Below are 18,240 nucleotides of genomic sequence, written 5' to 3'. Positions count from 1 at the left end.
AATGTGTCTGTCCCTCCCTCTTCCCCCACCCACTTGGTTCCTTTCCACTCTTTAAATTAATTTAAAAAATAATAAAAAGTCCTCGGGTGAGGATTAACAGCAACAAATTAATGAAAGACTAAAATAATCTGCTAATCTAATTAATTTATAAAAATCTATTTCTAAAATAAAAATTACAATATGAAGTTATTACATTAAAATTTCCAATTAGAAAAATTGTGTTTATTAAACACAAATCAAAGTCAGGCATAATCCCACTATTCTCAAAAATGATTTCAATTACTTTATAATATTTTCTAATTACATAATTTTGATACTGCTATATAATAAAGATCTGTGCTTTTTACTTGAATTTTATTTGCCCATATTTCCCTAAAGTATTGTTTTTAAAGCTGCATCTCAGAATATTAATTTAACAGCATTCATAGATTGTCAGACATCAGTGTTTTGTTTTGTTTTTAAATATATTTTTTATTCATTTCAGAGAGGAAGGGAAGAGAGAGAGGTAGAAACATCAATGATGAGAGAGAATCATTGATCGGCTGCCTCATGCATATCCCTATTGGGGATCAAGCCCACAATCTGGGTATGTGCCCTGTCTGGGAATTAAATTGTGACCTCCTGGTTCATAGGTCAATGCTTAACAACTGAGTTACACCAGCTGGACAGACATCCAAGTTGTTTTCCTCTTTTTTCCCTTCAGCTGGATTATAATGAATATCTTTCTATGTGTAACATTATGCTTTTCATTTTTCTATCTGCAATCCTAGCATACTGACTGGCTCATTTAAGATGCCTGATAAATTAAAGATAAATTAAAGATAATTTCCTAAAAGTAGAATTAATGAATCAAAGCATATAAACTTCTTTATGGTTCTTGCAACATAATGCTTCCCTCCAAAATCATGTCATTTTTATGACCCACAAGAAATAAATGAGTACTTGCTCATTACAATATTTACCAGTATTAGATTTTATCATTAGAAAATTTTAATACTTTCTATAAGTTGACCTCAGAAAGTGCTTTGCCTTGCAGAGAAGTCATAACTCTTACAGTATACTGTCTTTACCACCACTTCACTAGTTTCGAAAGTACAAAAACTAATAATTCTAATTCTGTAAACTCAATTGTAATTATGCAAAAACTCTATTTCAAAATTAAATTCATAGTTGGAATTTGGCATGTCTTCATATTTTAGTAACATCTGGTTGAGGTCATAATGTAAACCAAGTATATGGCAATAAAATAGCCAGACATAAAGGCAAATTTGTGTTCAAGAACAGTGAATTCTACTTTCACCAGAAACACACACACACACACACACACACACACACACACACACACACCCTCTATAAGGAACATATTGATAAAGGTTTACATGCTTATGATCTGATCACAATTCCTGTTGAAACCAGAATAACCTATCTCTGATGGAAATATTGCACTGAAAAGAAGAAAAAGTCTGAGCTTCCTAAAACTCACTACAGAAATTCAGATAAATTATTATAGATTAGCATATATCTAATATAGTTGACATAAAGAGGTAAGTTCTCTCCTTCTACATTTTTAAAGTAACTCATTTGGGTAATTTTTTTTTTCCCCATGACAATTTCAGGAACTACATTTGTGTCTGATTAGAAAAAAGGCATTGATCATAGCATTTTTATTATTTGTTTTGATTATTTGTAATGTTTCATATTGGTTACTTCCTTTTACAACTGGCTGTTTATGCTTTCCTGTCCTTTGATTTTAGCATAGAGTTATAATAACCAGGAAACCTGCTATAATTCCCAGTACGGTTCTTTTTAACTACCTGGAGTAAATTCATCATTTTAAAATAAGCAATTAATTACTATTTGAAATGGATAAGATACTGTGCTAAACTCCCAGGAATTATACAAAAACATCTAAAACATAATTCCTGTCCTCAAAGAACTTACAATCTAGTAGGGAAAGACAGACATACAAACATAAAAATAATACAAAGCAGAATGTGCTAGCTGTTAAAACAGAGGTGCAAACAAAGCTCTACAAGAGCACAGGATGGTGAGATTAATTCTGGTTGGGGTGGTCTGGAAGATGGGCCAGCAGAAAAGTAGTAGAAAATTCTGCCCCTTAGAAAATACAGTAGTGTTACAACCCAGCTGGGTTAGGGTCAAAGCTCCACTCCCCACAGAAGGTTTTCCTAAAGGAGATGGAGCCAGGGCCCTAACCCAGTTAGGTAGGTGATTCGTTGATTTCAATTATGAGTGCCAACACTTTCTTTCCCTGGTATAAATAAATGTGATTTCATGAATATTTTACTTTATTAAAAAATATATAATTTAACATTATATTAAGCAACTTACATAAAAATGTAAGTTACCTAGGCCTCCATCATCAAAATGGCCTCAGGTGGTACCCTGATCATAGAGAACCAAACAAAAAATAGACACCATTTGAGCATGTTATATATGTGGTGCTCCAATACATATTTTGCTATTGATATCCTGGGAAGAAAAATGAAGAGATGCCGGAGAAGTAACCTCTGCATTATACTATCTCATATTTTGTTAAAGTTTTATTTTTAAATTTAAAAAATGAATTTGAGAATAGGTTAATGAGTTTACATGATATTTTTGTTCTGTCATGATTTCAAGAACCAGCAGGCAGATAGTCAGTTTCTAATAATTTCTCAAAGATAATAGAACCAATATGTAATATTTAACAGGTACCACAAGAGGGTGAAATAACTAGAAAGAGGATAATATAAACATATGCAAGAACATAAAAGCAAGTATCATGTGTACAAGAGTTAAAACATTAAATTTGTAGAAAAGCAAAGAGTATTAATTTCCATTGTATTTCATTCTATTTGATACCTAATATAGATCCCTAAAATTTCTCAAATTTGTAGATATTTTGTTTTGCTACATATGAATTTAAAAATTCTGATTTCATAACTGCTGCTTGGAGATAACCTTAAATGAGCCTCATTTTAATAGGAAAATAATAGAATGTCATATACTATAAGTAAATGAATGTTTGCCAACTCTTGTAAAACTGAAAATGGTCATTTTCTAATAATTTTTAAGCATTCTTATTTCTTGTTCTATTATTTTTTACCACATTTTGAAACAAAGAAAGAAAGCAGGAAGAAAAAAAAGACACAATCTAATTGTCTAAATTAAGGAGCATACCCCATTACTTAGATTTTCTTTAAATATAAACATACAATTCAAAAAGACTTGCTATCATAAAATTAGCTAAGCAAACCGTGAAACAAATTGACAAGGTTTTTTATAATAGCTGCAATATAAAGAATGATCATAACAATTACTATAAAAACACAAAACCCAATTCATTTTGCTAATAAATATGAAAAATATTCATCACATTAAAGAAATGCAAATTAAAACAAGTAGTATTTTAAAATATCAAATTAGCAGATATAAAAATGGTATAACAGTCAATTCAATTCTGCCCTCCTCAAGTTGGAAAAATCCTCCTTTTGCATATGTTTGTTTGGGATTTAAAACAAGATGGTATAAAAATAAGTAATCAGCCCTAGCCGGTTTGGGTCAGTGGATAGAGTGTCAGCCTATAAACTGAAAGGTCTGGTCAAGGGCACATGCCCAAGTTGCGAGCTCAATCCCCAGTGCGGGGCATGAAGGAGGCAGCCAATCAATGATTCTCTCTCATCATTGATATTTCTCTCTCTCTCCCCCTCTCCCTTCCTCTCTGAAATAAAAAAATATATTTTAAAAAAATAAGTAAGTAATGCTTGCAGGCGAGGCGGGTAGAGGGACAAGGGTGTTAGGCCCCAGGTTAGATGAAAAGGCTCATACACTGAATGGAGACAATGCCAGAAAATACAAGATTTAAATAATTTGTGCATCAGAAGATTTTTAGATTTTTATTGTTTTCAAGTTCATACCCTCTGACCAGTAATTCTATTGTAATTCAAAATTCTAATATTAATCACAATTGTAGACAAAGATTTATCAGTTATTTACAATCACACAAAAATTAGAAACATCTATACTACCAATTATTAAAAAACTGAAATATGATATGATCAATTACTATGCAGCCATTAAAAATTGTTAGTTATTGCCCTGTGAGGAGAAATGTATATAATGTAAAACAGTAAGTAAAATAAAAAGGCAGGAGCTACAATTTTAATGCAGTCTTAATTAAAACTATGATTAAAAGAAAACAGATTTGTATCATGTTGCTTTACTTCGTTTATTAGTTTTCATATTTGTGTGTGTGCATGCGTTTGTGTCTATAATCTTTAAGGTTTTCTATATATAGGATCATATCATCTGCAACCAAATAATTTTATTGCTCCTTTCAAAATTAAATGCCTTTCCCCCCTTTTCTTGTTTAATTGCTCTGTCTAAAAATTTCAATGCTATTTTGAATAGAATGCCATCCCTCTCTTGTTCCCACTCTTAGTGGAAAAGCTTCCAGCTTTTCACAATTGAGTACGATGTTAACTAAAGCAGAGGGATATAAAATCAACATGTAAATCAGCTGCATTTTTTAAAAATAAAAATTAACAAAATGATTCCATTTACAATAGCATCAAAAGGAAAAAAAATTGTAGGAATTAACTAAGGAGATGAAACACTTGTATACTGAAAATTACAAATACTACTAAAAGAATTTAATGTCATAAGTAAATGGAAAGACATCCTGCATGGATTAGGAAGTGTAATATTGTTAACATGTCAATACTACCCAAAGGCATCTGCAATTTCAATGTAAACCCTATCAAAATCCCAACAACTGAAATAGAAAAATCCTGAAACTCATATGGGATACTAAGTAGCTACAACAATCTTGAAAAAGAACAAAGTTGGAGGACTCACATTTCATGATTTCAAAACTTTCTATAAAGCTACAGTAATCAAAGCAGTGTGGTACTGCCATCAAGACAGACCTATAGATTAATGAGAGGCTGGGAAATAAATTCTTGCATATATGTTTAAATAATTTTTGCCAAGGGTGCCAAGCCATACAATGGAGAAAGGACAATCTTTTCTTCAACAAATAGTGCTGGGAAAACTGGATATCCACAAGCAAACAAAAGAAGTTGGACCCTTACTTAAAACCATAAACAAAAATGAACTCAAAAATGGATCAAAGGCCTACATGTAAGACCTAAAACAATATTATTCAGCATAGCCAAGAGGTGGAAGCAACACAAGTGTCCACCAATAGACAAAAGGATAAATACTAGTACAAATAGATAAGTACTAGTACAACTAGGATAAATATTTGTATATACCTACAATGGAATATTATTTAGCCTTATAAAAAAACATTCTGACACAGGCTACAACATGGAGGATCTTGCAGACATTGTGCTAAGTGAATTAAGCTGTCACAAAAAAGACAAACATTGTATGATTCCATTTATATGAGGTACTTAGTCAAAATCATAAAGACAAAGTAAAATAGTGGTTGCTAGGGGCTGAGAAGAAGAGGGGATGAGTACAGTTTCCGTTTTGCAAGATGGAATAAGTTCTATAGATAGATGGTTATACAACAATGTGAACATACTTAATGCCACTGAACTTTATACCTAAAAATGATTAAAATGGAAAATTTTATGTTAAGCATATATTAGCATAACTAAATTTTTTTTAAATCTGTGGGGGAAAAGAAAGCAGACAAATATATTTTATAAGACGATATGTCAAAGTAAGTTGGCTATTTGGTAGTGAAAATAGAATGATTATGATTTTTCTACTTTATAACATTTTCCAAATTTTTACAGTGTGTACATTTTTTTGTGCACATTAAAAACACTAAGTTGAGATTTAAAAGGAGGTTTAGTGATTAAGTAGTTTGTGAGGTTAAAAGCTTTACAACACAAAACAAATTTCTAAAATTATGAAAGTCATTTTCTACAGAAATTTTCTTCAAAATACTAAATAACTTATGAATATACATTAGTAATTGACCTTGATTTTAACCCTAAGATTTTTTAAGGTTATGTTTATTCATTAAATATAATACTGAAGCATACTTTTTGGCATTACTGATATTACTGCTACACACTTTTGAGACTTTTCACACAAAATTCACACCCTATATAATAGAAATCCAATATGCAAACTGTCCCCTTACGTGGTCGTTTGACAGGGAGACTGGGAGTTCCACCTCTCGCTATAATGTGCGCTGACCATCAGGGGTAGGAGGGTGCAGAACATAGCGGAACAGGGCAACACCACCCTGGCAGCAGGCGGCAGTGGAAGTACCGCTGGCCCTAATAGGCCCTGACAAAAGCAGGAAAACAGTGGGATGGTGGAGCAGGTGAGCAGGCAGCACCAGGCCAAGGCAGGTGCAAGAGGAGCCCAATTGGCCTGCCAATGTGACCAGTGACCAGGGAGCCCTGATTGCCTGATCAGGGCCAGGCCCTATGCTGGAACAGGGGGTTGGCAGTGACCAACCTCCCACAGCACCCAGAAGGGGGAGTGCAACCTCTTGCCAGCTACCTGTGGGCGACGGACGGGGAGAGAGGTGCATTGAAAATGCGGGAGGGTCCACTGAACTTGCTCTCAGTTCCCTAGGATGCCAGTACTCAGGTGCCAGGGAAGTCCTTGCGCTCAGGTACTGGGCACACGTGAGGAGACTGCCCCACACCCACACAGCCTCTTCCATGTGAGCCAGGCTGTAGTTGCCAGGACCACAGAGTCCAGTCGGGCTCCCCATGGGTTCATACAGGAGCCAGTCTGTGAGGCCAGCAGGGGGAGAGCATACTGCCCACCCAGCTCCCGTGCAGTACCACTGGGCAGCCCAGAGGTTCACGCTGCACCCCAACTCACCCAGAAGGCATCTGGTCGTGCTCACTGCATCTCCATGTGGGGACTCATGGAGGCACAGTGACTCAGGTGGAGGTGGGGCACGTGAGGCATCTGGGGGCCCAGGTGCTGCCCAGAGCCCAGAGGTCACCTGGGACCTACCCTTCCATGCCAGACGCTCACACTTCAATCATCGGCCAGGCCTAGGGACCACACTCGTGCACAAATTTCATGCACTGGGTCTATATGTCATAATTACAAGTTTTAACCAATTTTTGAGTTAATGTTTGTAAAAAGCATGCTAGTCATGGTTTTAAAACTACATATTAGCCATTCTACATATTCATTCAACAAATAATTTTTAATACCAATCATGGATAAAATTATCTTCTTTATTTTGCTAAAGTATTAAAGGTATCCTATAAAAAAATCATCTTTTATCCTTCCATATTATATATATCTTTTTAAATGCCATTAATTCAATTTGTTGCATCTCCTTCCTCCATCCCTATCTTTTCTTTTTAAATACTTATCTCCACATACTTTTAAAATATTAACTAAAAAGAAAAACTTGTAAGTAGTATAATTATTAGCAACTAACACTGTCCTTATAAATAATTTACGTTTAAAAGAATCTGAAAGTAAATACTCTGACAATACTTATACTAAAGGCCTGGTGAACGAAATTTGTGCACGGGGTGGGAGGTGGTATTCCTTAGGCTGGCCTGCGCCTTCTTGCAGTCTGGGACCCCTCGGGGGATGTCTGGCTAAGCCAACAGTTGGACATCCCTCTCACAAATTGGGATCCCTCACTCCTTACTGCCCAACTCGCTGCTCCTTAGTGGCAAACTCCTTACCACTTGGCTCGATGCTCTTGCTAGTAGTGAGCCCAGCTTCTGGCTGAGCGGCATTCCCCTGTGGGAAAACACTGACCATCAGGGGGAAGCTCCTGCGTTGAGCATCTGCCCCTGGTGGCCAGTGCACACCATAGTGACCTGTCATTTCACCATAATGGTTGCTTAGGCTTTTATTATATAGATACCTGAAATACATTTTAATTGCTTTTAAAATATTTCCTCAATATTAATGTAAGAAAAAATTTTATACATATACATTGCATACTTATTACATGCTAAACAATGTCAAAAAACAGATAATAATGGTTAAACAGATGTGGCTTTTTTCCTCAGACAATTAATGACCTTACTAATTTAGCATGTTTCTTTTATAAAACTGAGAATTTATTATAATCTATTTTCTTAAATGAAACATTTCCTGATATGAAGTAATTTTACCTATTATTTGAACATACACTTTCACATTAAATATCTGCTATTATCTATAATCCAAGAAAACTATATGCAATTAAATGCTTTATAAGGAGCAGTTATAAAGTATCCTCTTATCCTCTTATTATTCACCTACAAAGTTTCACTTGGCAAAGTTGTTCCACACTATACACAAACCAGTCAACTTTTCGTATCTTTTAATCCAATTTATAATTCCCTAATGCACATAATAAATTATTAGGAGACTAAATATGCTGAAAGACTACTAACAAAAAGACATATAAAGCCTTTATGTTCTCTCTTCCTCTTTTAACATGGCAGCTTCAGCAAAAAGAAAAAGAATAAGACAGAAAAGACCCTAATAAACCTTCTGGCTAAGGATGGAGGGACTGGTGGAGGAAGAACCTCTGTCCCCAATCCGGTCAACTGGGCTCATGAAACTGCAACATGGAAGGAGATGTTTCAACCACTTGGCACAAAAATGATAATGCGGTGTACAGAGCACCTACAGACCGTTCTATCCTTCCCACTGTTCCACAGGCTGCTTGGGAACTCAATATTGACAGGAGCTGTTTCCCAAATTGCCACCGCTTTTCTAATCACCTGTCCTATGATGTGACAGAAGATTCCATTAAGGAATTCTTTACAGATTAAATAACAGTGTGGTCTCTTTACCAAGTGAATCCAGCAATCCAGCAAGGTTGAAAGGTTTTGGTTACGTTGAGTTTGAGGACCTAGATTCCTTGTCCAATGCCCTGAGTCTCAATGAAGAGTCTCTAAATAATGAGAGAATTCGAATGGACATCGATGATCAAACACAAGATAGACAGGGATGATGGTTCTTTTAGCTGAGATTAAAATCGAGATTCTGACTAAATAGATACACACTGGAGGACCCATCTGATATAGACAGCTTTCAAATTTATCCACCTAAGAAGAGGTGATGACAAGTATTGAGATCATTATGATTGAGACCAATACTGTGATAGCTATTGGCACAGTTTTCATTATGGCCCAAGCCAGAATATGGATCCATACAGGGGCCAGGATTACTATCATGATAGAGGCAGCAGAGACTATAATAGAGGCTATGATTTCAGGATAGGCAGTGACAGAAGAGCATTTGGTAGTGGGTACTGTAGAGATGATCACAACAGAGGAGGCGTGGACTGCTATGAAGACAAATATGACAGATATAATGATTATCCTTGGAATGATTACAGGTGTAATAATAGTATTCTCCCAAAGACCCAAATTGAATCTAAAGCCTTGGAACACTCCTAAAAAAGATAATTTCTCTACTAACACCTTCTAGTCCAATGAAGCAGCATCTATCTTTGGAGAGGCAAAGTCTGTTGACACAGCTGCTAGACAATGAGAAGAGGAGCAGAAAAAGTGGAAGACACCGCAATGTTAGCTGAAATGGCCTAAACTAGAACCATGGACTTGAAAGAGACACACAAGATGGATAAGTAAATACACTCAGGAATAGGAAAAGTTAAGGATTGGAAGTAAATCATCACAAACTGAGTCCTTAGCCACATCTGGCAGAAATTCGAAAAGGAAAGTGTGAGAAATCTCTAGAAAATGAAACACTCAATAAGGAGGAAGACTGTCACTCTCATCTTCTAAGCCTCCCGGCCTGGCCTGTGGGATTAGGCCAAAACTGGCTCTCTGACATCCCCTGAGGAGTCCCGGATTACGAAAGAGCGCAGGCCAGGCCAAGGGACGCCACCGGTGCACAATTGGGGCCAATGAATAATGTGGGAGGTTGGGAAGCCGGGAAGGGACCATGGGAGGGCTCCAGAGCGCATCTTGCTCAGTCCTGATAGACTGGACCCCAGCAGCAAGCTAACCTACCAGTTGAAGCACCTGCCCCCTAGTGGTCAGTGCACGTCATAGAGAGCAGTTGAGCAGTCTTAGCATATCATTATCATATTATGCTTTGACTGGTTGAACAGATGACCAGATGACTGAACACTTAGCATAATAGGCTTTTATGATATAGGATAATCAGCAAATAAATATAAACTTACATTCAATTCTTATTCTTTTAAACAAAATAAAAATGCTTAATAAAACAAAATGTGATCTTACCAATGCAGGCCACTGAATCTGCTTGCTCTTTGATCCCTGAGTCTGGCTAGGGTTGTTCCTCCTGGCCCAGATTAAGTGGTATTCCACCAAGAAGGTTGAAAAATCTTCATAAACTCTAACCCACTCTCGTTTATCCCATTCAAGATCATCAAATTCCACATATACCTATAGAAAAGAAAACATAAAATTCCATAAGCAATATAGACTATGATATTTTAAAATATGTATAAGCTATGACATTGAGAAGACATTACCAAATTCATTATTCAAATAAACATTTCTCTTAAAATCATTAAGTAACCTATCCATAACCATATTATAACCCCTTATTATATAAGGATATAAATCATAAGTTTATTAAGAAAAGCAATTTACAATAGACTGATCAATATCTAGTCAAGACATACAAGAGCACTCTATAAATACCGATGATTCTAGAAGCAGAGGTCGGAAAACATTTTCTAAAAAGAACCAAACAGTAAATATTTTAGGCTTTGCAAACCATATGGTCTCTGTCACAGCTACTTACTTCTGACTTTGTAGTATGAAAGCATTCCTAGATAATATGTATACAAATGAGCTTGGCTTTGTTCCAATAAAACTTTAATACAAAGATAGGCTGCAGTGCAAAGATAGTTCAAAGCATAAAATCAATCAATGCAATATACCACATTAACAGAATGAAGAAAACATGATTATCTTAATTGACACAGGGGAAAAAAAACACATTTGACAAGCAACACCTTCATGATTAAAAAACAAACAAACGTCAAACTAAGAATTGAAGGAAACAACCTTAACATAATAAAGATCATATTGAAAAACCCAAAACTATCATACTCAATGGTGAAAGACTGAAAGCTTTTCCTCTACACATGAACAAGACAAGGATGTTATATTTGGAAAACCAAAACTGACTCTTTTATATCTCACTAGTGGCCCGATGCACAAAATCCGTGCATGGGGTTGGAGATATGTGTCCCTCAGCCTGGCCTGCAACCTCTCCAATCTGGGACCCCTAGGGATCAAGATCAGGCCTAAACTGGCAGTTGGAGATCACTCTTACAATCCGGGACTGCTGGCTAACTGCTCGCCTGCCTGCCTGCCTGGTTGCCCCTAACCACTCTGTCTGCTGGCCTACTCACTCCCAACTGCCCCCTTCCCCACCCCCACTGGCCTGATCTCCCACAACTGCTGTCCCATCCTGGCCTGATAACTCACAACTGCCCTCCCCTCTTGGCTCCTAGCCACCTATACCTAGACCCCACGACCATGGCTTTGTTCAGAAGAATGTCCGGAAGGTCTCCTGGAAGGTCTCCCAGTCCAGTTAGCATATTACCCTTTTATTAGAATAGACAGAGGCTTGGTGCATGGTAGGGGGCCGCCGGCTGGTTTGCCCTAAAGGGTATCCAGAATCAGGGTAGGGGCTCCCATGGGGGGGCAGAGTGGCCTGGATGAGGGGCTTGTGGTGGTTTGCAGGCCAGCCACGTCCCCATGGGGTGAGAATCCCTGCTGGGGGATGTGGTCAGACTGGGTGAGGGGCTGAGGGCCGTTTGCAGGCCCCTCCCTTGGCGGCCTGGCCCGAGCAAACCAAGCTTCCTATGCGCTCAGGCAAGCTCTGTGGCTGCTGCTCACAGGCCCTTCCTTCAGCGGCTGACCAGTGCAGATAGAAAGCTTGGGTTGACCTGGGCAATGGAGGAAGCCAAGCCTCCCACCCACTCCAGCTGGCTCCATGACCTTTACCATCTTTGTCCTGCTTATTTGCATATTCCCTCCTGATAGGCTGCGGGTGTCGCAGAGTGATGGTCAATTACCATATTTCTCTTATTAATACAGAAGATTCAATCATTCTACCCCTTCTTGGCCCTCATTTACATCCTTTTTCATTCATTCTCTAAAATTATCTTGTCATAGAACTGTCTTCCCAATTAGTTCAGTTACATTGAAGGTAGTCTTTTATCTTTTTCTTCCACCCATTTTTTGTTACATTATACCTAAAGTGTTTTAGTTTCCCTATATTTAATTCTTGTTTCTACTGGACTCTTTTAAGTTCTTCAGTATGTATGTAACTCCCACATTAACAAACTTAGCTTTGAACTTCTATAAACAGTTATCTGTCACACAGATTATATTATCATAATCATATACTCTCCTATATTCTTCAAATATAATATCTTTAAATTATATATGCAAATTCATTGAGGGTAAAGCTGTTATAGTGTCCAGTACAATGATGCACATTTACTAAGTGCTTAATAAATATTAAATATCTTCTGACTCCTGCCGAAACCGGTTTGGCTCAGTGGATAGAGCATCAGCCTGCTGACTGAAGGGTCCTGGGTTCGATTCCGGTCAAGGGCATGTACTTTGGTTGCGGGCACATCCCCAGTAGGGGGTATGCAAGAGGTAGCTGATCGATGATTCTCTCTCATCGATGTTTCTAACTCTCTATCCCTCTCTCTTCCTCTCTGTAAAAAAATCAATAAAATATATTAAAAAATATATATCTTCTGACTCCTGTTATCATGTACTTTTAAACATGGAGATAAACTGGTAAAAGATACATTTGATTCTGAGGTCTTTGTGCTGCTGCCTGTTAGAAAGCTAGTTAGATGTGTTTACCTATTAGAACTGGTAAAGACAGGAATACACTGTTCAAGGAGTTAACATCTGTTTCTAGTTATCCACACAAAGTCAACAGGAGCCCAAGTCAAGGCTTCTTCTAAAAATGATCCTTAGGGGTTGAGATAAGGTCTATCTGGCGTTATGCAAAGGTTTCAAAGTATACAAATTCTCCCACTATTTAAAAGTGTATAAGATTCTCATATTTAATTATTTAATTGTTAAGCTATAGTATAAATGGGCTTCTGGAAACTCCAGAAAAACTAAAGTAGAGACAATGTTAAGGAAAACCTGAACACTATCTGCTTTGCCCTCGTGAACAATTATAATATGGTCTTATTGACAAACATTTCAGTCAAGTATCTAAAAAGCCAAGGTTTGTATACATTTCTCTAACCCAAAGGACATATATCCAATGTAAAGTCTTGTAAATGTCAAGACCTACTGCAGATCGAAAGTCATACCAATAACAGTCGATGTACACATATTTTGTGTTATGTATATTATGTACTGTATTCTTATAATAAAGCAAGCTAGAGAAAATATTAAAGAAAATAATAACAGAAAATGCAACTATAGTACTTATTTTTAAGAAATCCATGTATGAAAGGAATTGAGCAGTTCAAACCCATGCCAATCAAGAGTCAACTGTAGACGTGAGGCCCTCAGTAAACTGAGCTGCAGACAGAATTGGAACCTCCTGTTTCAGCAAGATCCTGTTTCTCCAGTATTACCTCAATGAACAAGGAGACTGGGTCTATACCCTGAAGAAGTTCAATCCTATGGGACAACAGATCTGCTCGGTTCATCCTGCTTGGTTCTCTCCAGATGACAAATACTCTCAACACCGAATCTCCACCAACAAACGTTTCAAGGTGCTGATGACCCAGTAGCTGCACCCTGTACTGTGACAGTCCTTTAAATTTCATGTCTTTCCTGCCACCTGTTACTCATCTGAGACTTTCCGAAACCAAGCTTTTCAGTCTGTGAGCCTCGAAGCCTTGCTCTTTGGAATCTGATATTCATATCATTACCTTTGATCATGCAGTGCAAAGCAATCATGATAGCACCACCACCTTTAAAGGGAACACGTTTGCGTCTGCTTTTCATATTTTGACTGCCACGTTATTAAACTTTTTTAAAAAAAAGTCAACTGTAATATTATGCTAGGCGAAATAAGGCAGACAGAGAAAGATAAGGATCACATGATCTTACTCATATGTGGAATCTAATGAACCAAATAAACTGATGATCAAAAATAGAGTGAGACATAGAAGCATGAACAGACTGTTGAACCTCAGAGGGAAGGCAGGGGAGGGTGGGTGGGAAGAGATCAATGAACTTGTATGCATATATGCATAGCCATAGACACAGACAATAGGTTGATGGGGGAGGGGGCAGATGGGAAAAGGTTAATGGGGGAAAAGGAGAACCTATGTAATACTTTCAACAATAAAGATTTGTAAAAAAAAATTTAAGCTAAAAGAGAGAAAATCAAGATGGCAGCATAGGTAAACACCTATACTGCGGCATTACACAACAATTTCAAAATGCAACTAGAAGACAGAGCGGACATCGTCTAGAACCACTGGAAAGTTGGCTGAGTGGAAATTCTACAACTAGAAGGAAAGAAAAAAGTAGAGACTCAGAGGAGCTGTGACGGTGCGGAGACCTGTGCACATGAAAAGGGCGGGCAGCTGAATATGTGGCTGGCTTACTCAAGGTGCACGGAGAAGATGGGCAGAAAGCTCATGGCTAGCTTTCTAATTCATGAGGGAAACAAAATCTCTCAAATGCACTGAAATCCAGCTCCGGGTGAGACTTTGGGTACCAAACTCATTCGGGAAGAAACTGGACTGTCTGGCAGTGGGCAAAACTCAAGAGCAGCTTTCTTTCAGAGGTGCGTACAGCCATTGCTGCAGGACACTGAGACACAGGGCCCTCTTAGGGTGGGGCTGATGGGAAACAAGGCTGTCTGTTCCACCCTGAGACTCCACCCCATCCAAGCTGAGCACAAAAGCCCTCCCAGTGGAGACACCACTGGTCCTCACAACCAATTGGCCTGGAGGTCAACTCCCCCCTGTAATACCAACAACAATCAAGGCTTAACTACAACAAGACTGCACACACAGCCCACAAAAGGCTGCACCAAGAGTGTCCACCTCAGGTAACTGGGGAGGCTGAGCTACTGGGCCCTGCTTATACACCTAACACACAAAACCACTCCAACAACTCAGGGAAGCAGCTAAAATGCAGAGACAAAAAGGCAGACCATAAATGAAGGAAATGGAGGAAAGTAAAAGATTGGATATAGAGTTCAAAACCACGGTTATAAGGTTTTTCAAGAATTTCCTAGAAAAGACCGATAAATTTAATGAGATACTTGAGGATATGAAAAAGGATCAACTAGAATTTAAGCATACACTGATTGAAATAAAAAATACTATACAGAGACAAAAAGCAGACTAGAGGATTGAAAGAATCAAGTCAAAGATTTGGAATACAAAGAAGCAAAAAACACCCTTCTGAAAAAGCAAAAAGAAAAAAGAATTCATAAAGTTGAAGATAGTATAAGAAGCTTCTGGGACAATATTAAGTGTACCAACATCAGAATTATGGGGGTCTCAGAAGGAGAGAGAGAACAAGATACTGAAAACCTATTTGAAGAAATAGTGACAGAAAACTCCCCCCACCTGATGAAAGAAATAGATTTACAAGTTCAGGAATCGCACAGAACCCCAAACAAAAGGAATCCAAGACACATCATAATTAAAATTCCAAGAGCAAAAGAAAAAGAGAGAATATTAAAAGCAGCAAGAGAAAAACAGTTACCTGCAAGGGAGCACCCATAAATTATCAGCTGATTTCTCAACAGAAACTATGCAAGCCAGATAGGAATGGCAAAAAATATTAAAAGTGATGAATAACAAGAAACTACAACCAAGATTACTCTACCCAGCAAAGCTATCATTCAGAATTGAAGGTCAGATAAAGAGCTTCACAGATAAGAAAAAGCTAAACCAGTATTCATCACCACCAAACCAGAATTATAAGAAATGCTGAAATGTATTCTTTAAGAGAAAGAAAAAAGAGATAAAGATAAAAATTATGAACAACAAATACCTTTTTATCAACAAGTGAATCTAAAAACCAAGGGAATTAAAAATCTGATGAACAGTATTAACTGGTGAATATAATAGAATCAGGGGCATAGAAAGGGTGTGAACTGACAATTCTCAGGGGGCAAAGGGAGTGGGAGTACGGGGAGAGACTGAACAAAAAGTGTACAAATATGGATGAGGACAATGAGGGGGGAATAAAGGCAGAGGGAGGGTAGCAACCTGAGGGGAGGTTTTTTGGGGGGGAAGGAGGAACAACTGTAATAATCTGAACAATATTTATTAAATTTTAAAAAATAGTTAAATGTAGTTGGAAATCTTATTAGTTAACTTCTGATAATAGGTAATGGCTGGTTCATTATTTACTAATAAATTTCCCACTGTATTTTATACTCAGTGGAAACTATAAATGCATAATATATTTAATTTACAATATACTAAGTTTTCAAATATTTTGCTCATCCTATATTCAACACAATCTTACAAAGAAAAAAAGATGGGTGTTATTTTAACATATGATAAAATTGTTATCACAGAGGCTAAATTCCAAAGGTTCTTCACATAATAGGATTGGGACTAAAATTGAAAATTGTAGCACTGATGATTGGGACTAAAATTGAAAACTGTAGCACTGATGAAGAGCTGGGATTCCTTCTAGACTTAGTGATTCCATTTTTTGAAGCAATACATTACTTGAGCCTGTGTTACTAACTTTTTAATTAAAACTACCTATCCAGAGCTGGTGACATGGCTCATATGTCCCCATTTTCCCTCCCTTGGCTCATCTTCACCCTGCCCTTTCTTCCCTCTGGCCATCACCATTCTGTTGTCCATATTATATGAGTTATGCATATATGTTCTTTAATAGAACTCATGAAAACCTGTCACAGCTGAAACCGGTTTGGCTCAGTGGATAGAGCGTCGGCCTGCGGACTGAAGGGTCCCAGGTTCGATTCCGGTCAACGGCACGTACCTTAGTTGCCGGCACATCCCCAGTGGGGGGTGTGCAGGAGGCAGCTGTTCGATGTTTCTCTCTCATTGACGTTTCTAACTCTCTATCCATCTCAATTCCTCTCTGTGTAAAATCAATAAAATATATTTTAAAAAAAAGAAGAAGGAAGGAAGGAAGGAAGGAAGGAAGGAAGGAAGGAAGGAAGGAAGGAAAAGAAAAGAAAAGAAAAAACCTGTCACAGTGATCTCTAAATGCTAGTAAAATTCCACCATAATTTCCACTTCTCTGGATTGTATATCTTCTGCTTTCTTCCTTTAAATGAAATATGGATCTTCTTCAAAGACAGTTTTTTTGCTGGATTCCTCTCAAGTTATGTCTGTTTTCCCTACTATATCCCTTATACTACTGAGCTTAGAGATGCATTAGGTTACTCTTTATTCCTCATTGCAAAATTCATTCTTCTTCCTTGATCATCTATCCTACATGAACCACTCCTTCCCCTCCTCCAATTACAGTTTCTCCATAACTTCAATTTCAAACATTTGACTCCTGGAAACCACTTCCTAGGTTTCCAGCTCACTCTCTCATACTCTGGCCTCATCACTCACTCAGCCCAACACAGGACCTGCAACTTTTTACTGTTGTGCTATTATACTACAATTCTACTATATATATATGTGTGTGTGTCTGTGTATGTCTGTGTGTGTGTATGTGTGTGTATATGTGTATATAATGTGTGTGTGTGTGTGTGTGTGTGTGTGTATAAAATAAAACTAGACAAGCCACTTGCAAAATGCTAATGAAAATTATCCAAGAGTGGTATACTAAGTTTTCTTTAAGCTTTCCCAAATTTTCCAAGTACATGCTTTAAATTTTGTCTACTCCTCTGTATTGAGCAATAAATAAAATTGTGACTGTATATATAAAATACACCTGAAAAAAATGTTTTAGGAATATCTTAATTTTCTATTCACATCTGAATGAAGAAAATGGGTGTGGTAACTACCAGGTTTCAGGGTTTGTCACGTTGCTCCCAAGTATAAAATAGCTTTCAAGAGCTCCAGCTGTAGACTGGGAAGAATCTCTATACCTATCTATAATCACACAGTGACTCCACTATAAATTAGATTTGTTATATTGACAGCATTCAATTTACATTTTTTCAATTTAATGGGTATATTTTAGAGTCTTCCATTTGTTGTAGAGTAAGATATTAAAACCAGAAAAAGGATATCAAACTATCCCCCTTACTTTCAAACTTTCTATTAGCCTCCTATGGAACTACATTAAGCCTGAACTTAACACTGGTTGACAAGACCTGAAAGATCTGTTTTCTGCATTCTTCTGATCCTGCTACAATCCCTAG

The 18,240-nt window shown here is 37.4% G+C and overlaps 1 protein-coding gene and 1 pseudogene across 8 annotated transcripts in view; one reads left to right on the top strand and one right to left on the bottom strand.

The window, feature by feature from the left end:
• The window catches only part of JMJD1C (jumonji domain containing 1C), a 183,760-nt gene that overhangs the window by 132,961 nt on the left and 32,559 nt on the right, over window positions 1-18,240 (bottom strand). For 7 of the 8 annotated variants that reach the window (XM_036438357.2, XM_036438351.2, XM_036438352.2 and 4 more), the window contains one exon: window positions 10,182-10,346. In XM_036438357.2, coding sequence (XP_036294250.1) covers window positions 10,182-10,346 — 165 coding nt within the window. Of the gene's footprint in view, window positions 1-10,181; window positions 10,347-13,837; window positions 13,920-18,240 lie in introns of those variants that run through there. The other variant, XM_045581821.1, reaches the window with a different exon arrangement.
• Window positions 5,685-9,842, top strand: LOC118718981 (annotated as a pseudogene).

This window comes from Pipistrellus kuhlii, unplaced genomic scaffold, assembly GCF_014108245.1.
Source record: "Pipistrellus kuhlii isolate mPipKuh1 unplaced genomic scaffold, mPipKuh1.p scaffold_m20_p_15, whole genome shotgun sequence".
NCBI classification, from domain to species: domain Eukaryota; kingdom Metazoa; phylum Chordata; class Mammalia; order Chiroptera; family Vespertilionidae; genus Pipistrellus; species Pipistrellus kuhlii.
This window is presented reverse-complemented; position numbering and strand designations above follow the sequence as displayed.